This window comes from Lytechinus variegatus, chromosome 6 (assembly GCF_018143015.1).
Source record: "Lytechinus variegatus isolate NC3 chromosome 6, Lvar_3.0, whole genome shotgun sequence".
Classification (NCBI taxonomy): domain Eukaryota; kingdom Metazoa; phylum Echinodermata; class Echinoidea; order Temnopleuroida; family Toxopneustidae; genus Lytechinus; species Lytechinus variegatus.
Window position 1 is genome coordinate 36,014,257 of NC_054745.1, and position 6,000 is coordinate 36,020,256.

The 6,000-nt window shown below is 36.8% G+C and overlaps 1 protein-coding gene across 1 annotated transcript in view; it reads right to left on the reverse strand.

The window, feature by feature from the left end:
• Nucleotides 1–4,228, reverse strand: part of LOC121417414 (DNA-directed RNA polymerase III subunit RPC2-like) — a 38,748-nt gene extending 34,520 nt beyond the window's left edge. The window contains 1 exon segment of the mRNA XM_041611111.1: nt 4,056–4,228. Within this exon segment, the coding sequence (XP_041467045.1) occupies nt 4,056–4,211 (156 nt within the window). The 5' untranslated portion in view covers nt 4,212–4,228.
• Nucleotides 4,229–6,000: the final 1,772 nt, after the last annotated feature.

Consider the following 6,000-nt stretch of genomic DNA (forward strand, 5'->3'; position numbering starts at 1 on the left):
TCCAGTCTGGGATGGTTCTTGGAATGAACGAATACTTGTAACAGTTTTTGTTGGTCGAGATGGGATAAGGCTTATAGATCCAGGCCCTAGATGAAGATTTCCGAAGTTGATTTGAATAGCTAAGACAATAGACAAAGAATCAAGCATTTGTCCCAAAGAAAAAGAGAAAATAAGCCAAAAATTGCCAACATTTCTTCTCCACACAGGGAGTAATAACAGAGAACAAGGGAAGAGAGAGTGTGAGACCCACAAATAGAAAACACCCACAAAAGGGCAAGTCCAAGAATTCGCACGCGTTACGCATGGGACATTTCAGAAGCTTTAATGACCTGAAAAATAGTGTTAATTGAATTTGATTAGATTGAATACCCTCATGATGCTAGACATCTAGAAGAAAAATCATGGAAAAATGGTGATGTATGACCTTGACCTTTTAGAGAGAAAAGATGGGCCGTTACGTATGGGACACAGAAAAAGACAATTTTTAAAACATTTTTTTCAAGTTGAGAATTCTCTGAAAGTATTTCATTTGACAACCTGTAACTTAGTGTGATAGAAGTCACACTAAGGCAAGTTTCATGTCATAAACCAAATCCCTCTAATTACAGACTCTAATTAAACAAATAAATGTTATGTTACGTATGGGACAGTTACGTATGGGACATTTTGTCCCCATAGAGAACGTACACAATTTTCCCCATAATTAAAAAAATTGAAATAATTTAAAATATGGAAATAACAAAAGAGTTTCTGTCTTTTAAAATGTTCTATTGAGACATATTTGATATGACTGAAAAGGAAATTAGCCATTTCAACTTTTTTTCTTGTTTTTCATGGTTTCATGAATTTCTTATGTATTTCTATTGTTTTTTATTTTTTCATATTTTTCCATTTTCACAATTTTTTTGCTTCAGTTGTTTTCATTAATCAGTATTCATAACAAATCAGTCTTTAAAAACTAAAGAAAAGGTAAATAATCACTTTTTTAGAGCACTCTCGAAATTTGTTTTTCTCCATTCACTTTGTACACAAATCTCCCCATTGACATTGTGTGTAAATGTCCCATACGTAATATGTTTTCCCATACGTAACAATTTTTTAATGAACTTTTAATTAAAAAGTAAACTCTATTTTTGAAACTTTTTGGGGTATAACATTTTCATACTTAATAAATTAGAACTTCCCAGAGATGCAACAATACTAGAGCTAAGAGACTAGCAAAGGCTCTTCAATGCCTCACGAGAGAACTGCGTAGTAACTTTGAAAAGGACCTTGCGAAGAATGTGAAGAATGATCCAAAAGCATTCTGGAGATATGCATCTGATAATCTAAAGACCAGAAAGGGGCTCCCTGATCTCAAAAAGACAGATGGTACCTTCACTTCAACAGATGAAGAGAAAGCCGAAATCTTGAATGCTTTCTTTGAGACAACATTTACTGAAGAGGACACTTCTTCCATCCCACAGCTTGAACGCAGACAGTCAGCGGGATGCTTATCTGCTCTTGACATAACCCCAGAGGATGTACATCGCAAACTTGATCTGCTTTCCAAATTCAAGAGTGCTGGACCGGATGGTATCCATCCTTGCATTTTACGGGAAACGGCACCTTCAGTGTGTACACCATTGGCCATCATCTACACTAAATCATTCAAAGAAGGCAAGCTTCCTTCAGCATGGAAAGCAAGTCACGTTGTTCCAGTTCACAAGAAGGGAAACAAGTCTGAAGCCAATAATTATCGACCGATAAGTTTGACTTCAGTACCTTGTAAGATCATGGAGTCGCTGATCAGAGACAAGATCGTCGATCATCTGATGGAGAATGAACTAATCAGCGATTCCCAACATGGATTTGTCCCAGGAAGATCAACTGTTACACAGCTGCTCCAGACACTAGAGGACTGGACATCCTTACTGGATCAAGGTGAAAAGGTTGATGTTGTCTACCTAGACTTTAGAAAGGCCTTTGACAGTGTACCCCATCAACGTCTTGTGGCAAAACTAGATGCGTACAACATCCAAGGAAGCTTCAAAACTTGGATTGCTGATTTTCTCAGTGGCCGAACCCAGAGGGTAATAGTAAACAATGCCAGATCTCAGTGGTGCACGGTAAAGAGTGGGGTGCCCCAGGGTAGCGTGCTCGGCCCGACATTGTTTGTGTTGTACATCAATGATCTTCCTGATGTTATGGAATCCACTGTAAGAATCTATGCAGATGACACTAAGGCCTATTCGTCTGTCTCCTCGCCAAATCAATGTGAACTGTTCCAAGCAAGTTTGCACTCACTGATGGACTGGTCCTCAAAGTGGCAACTTCAATTCAACACTGACAAGTGCAGTGTTTTGCATCTTGGATCAGGTGACCAAAGAGAGCACTACAACATCGGGAGTACAGCACTGAATGTAGTTAGAGAAGAAAAGGATTTAGGGATCATCATTGACGACGATCTAAAATTCCACAAGCAAGTGTCAAATGCTGTTAATAAGGCAAACAGGGTACTGATCAGCATAAGACGTACTTTCCAGTGTCTTGATTCGACCACTATCCCCAAACTATTTAAAGGGTTAGTGAGGCCACTCCTGGAATATGGAAATGTCATCTGGTCACCACAGTACATTGCTGATGCTAAGGCTGTCGAGAGAGTTCAGAAGAGAGCAACAAAAGTAATCTCCAGGATCAAACATCTTCCATACAAGGAAAGGCTTAAACACCTGAAATTACCATCCTTGGAGTACAGAAGAAAGAGAGGAGACATGATTCAAGTGTATAAGATCACTCATGAAGTCGACAGGCTTAACCCAGACCACTTTTTTCAACTAGCTGACAGTACTACAAGAGGTCATAGATACAAACTTGTAAAGCCAAGATGCAGAACAAATGTGAGAAAGCATGCTTTTAGTCACCGAGTAGTCAATGATTGGAACTCTCTCCCAGCTGAGGTAGTTGAAGCTCCCACAGTAGACACCTTCAAATTCAGGCTAGACCGATACTGGCAAGATAAGCATTATGATTCCCACTACTCTTAGATACGAAAAGTCAATTTTCACCAACTTGCCCCACTGCCTCCTGAATCTATTGAAGCATGATGGAAGATGACTAAATTAGAAGATAGATCTGGAAGCTCGACTGCTAATTCAGCATTCTTCCAGTATTTGCGGTAAGGTAAGGTAAGGTATACTACAAGTATTGTATTATGAGAAATAACTTAAAAAAACATCCTCAAATTACGTATGGGACATTCCATCCTTGGACAAGACCTAATTTGCATAATTAATTAGATACCGCTTTTTTCCCTCAAAAGTAATGAGATGTTAGGGGGTCCATGTCTCACCTTTGACTAAATCTCACAAGTTTTGTTTTTATTTTCTATGACTCTGAGTTTTTATAATTGTCCCATACGTTATGCCCATTATGCAAATTAGGTGCCCCAACTAAGGCCCAAATTAGCATAAATATGCATATTATCACATTTTTCTAAATGAAATTTTAAAATTCAACATTTGGGCCTTCTTACCCAACCAAAGATAACTTCTTAATTTAAAGATGAAATTTTGCCTTCTAGGGTGACCTTTTCTTGGACTTGCCCAAAATCAAATACGTGGGACATATGAAGCACAACCTAACCCAGGGAACTTCCGCCCGCGTAGCGAGCAGGGGCCGATTGCACGAAAGGGTCTTTCCAAGGACCGTCTTTCGTGTCGCCCATCTTTTATGATACGCTATAACTTATAAAAAACACCCCGCTTAGTTATAGTATAAGCGGGGTGTTTCTGAAATTTATGATAAAGAATAAGATTCGTTAGCTTGCTTTTAAATCAAATTTTATACAATTTCATGATATATCACATCTTTTTATAAACAAATAATTTGTTTATTTTAACGGACGAATGAAATATGTTTGCAGATGATTTATTTAAAATGCGTTTTACATGGCGCATCATAAAAGATGGGCGACACGAAAGATGGTCCGTGCTATCGGCCCCAGGAGTTCCCTGGCCCTGGGGCTGGGTTTAGCACGACCGTACTCAGTCACATTGAACATGCTAATTTCTAACCTGAACAGCTTTTATAGGTGCAGACAGTTCCTCTTTGTCAATCTCCATTTTTTCTTCAGTGTCATCTTCATTACTTTCATCTTTTAAAACACTTTCTCTCGATTTTGATCGGGAAGACATCACTCGTACTTCTTGCCTCTCAGCAGCAGTCAACATGCAGTCCCACGCACGTGTTTGTGTGCTCTGCTTCTGTAGCTAGCCTTGCCTTGAAACTTCGAATGATTTTGAGAAATAACAAACGATCGTATGAAAAAATATATAGATTTAAAATCAATTTCAGTAGGAAAAAACGGCTCCTTTTTATATTAAGAATGAATGAAACTATATGAATTCCAGAACAATACAGTTTTTATTTCTTTGAATCCCGGCTTTGAATCTGCATCTTCTTTCAGATCCCCTTTTGCTATAGGCCATATAATTATAATATTTTTATTATTTTTTTTTATTTTTTTATTTTTTTTTTTTTTGGGGGGGGGGTAAATAAACCCACCATTAACAATCATTAAAAGATTTGCATTTCCCTGAAACTTTTATGACGGGGTAATTCTGTAATTATACTTATATTTAAATTTCCGTTTGACTGCCCCCCCCCCCCCCCCCTCCCCCTTGGATATAGAACTTTCAAATGGAATAAATATAGGCCTCCGATATGGCGGGCTGAAAATTTCAAGGTTTAGATTTAGAATATTCTTGAGTTTGTAGGCCTATTTCTTATGGAAATATCGTCATAATAAATCTGATCATAGTACTATTATCATTTTTATTGATATTATGTTATATTACTATTGTTATTATTATTATCAATTATTAACATTATTATTATTATCAATATTACTTATTTACACAATGATGGTGATAATCATGATTGAATAGACCCCGGGGTCTATCAGTATTATATAATTTAATCATGATTATCATCATCATTGTGTAAAATGAGCCTTTGTATACAGAAGGCAGGCCGTGCGTAGAAGCAGAAGGGAAGAGGGGAGAAAAAAGAAAAAGGCAGAAAAGAGATTAAGATACGCACAGCTTTTTTTTTCTTTCTTTTTTTTGTCAAAAGAATGAAAACCTAAACGAGATCGATGTTCTTTTCTACCTTCATACAACATTTTGCTTCCGCGCTCTGCGCGGAAACTTTAAAATTGCCTTTTCACCCCCCCCCCCACTAAACAAGCTCACCCTCGCAATAAGACAATCACCAACGATCAAGTCCTGTAAGAAGTCCCTTAAAACTCGTTTTGTTCAAGCGATTGCCGTCATTATAATAATCTATCATTCTGATTTTTGTTTGTATAAATATATGTTGATTGAAATTGTGAGCGATTTGGGCCATTTGGGAAAAGCGCGTTATAAATATTGAGTATTATTATTATTATCTGATTTTTTTAATTTTATTACTTTTAAACTGAATCATTTTCAGCATTTTTTGTAACCATGGAAATATTTCTTATCTCGTTAAACAACTGATGAGACCGCGAAGAACTAGCTAAAAATTTATGATTTTCTGTCTTTTAAACCCAAAATGTTAAGCAGTTTTTGTAACTATGAACAGAATATGTATCTCACTAATATGCGAGCGCAAAGTAGGAACCAAAAAAGAAAGATTTTTTTTTCTTTTCACCTGGAAATTTTTTAGCAGTTTTGAACCATGTAAAGAATAGTCCAATAGGTATCAAACTAAACAACTAATGCGAAGTACGAGCTGAAAATCTCAATTTTCCGACTAGAAAAGTTGACGTTCTATGAGGAGGCCTACTTAATTTTGAAACCATGAAGACAATAGGTATCTGTTCAAACGATTGAAATGAAGCGTAAAATGATTTTTTTTACGACCTGACAAGTAAATATTCTGAACCTTTTAGAAATGATTGATACCCAATTTGCCGATATCAGGACTAATATGTACACTTTAATCAGTGTTTTCTTTTTTTTGCAAATAGCTGTG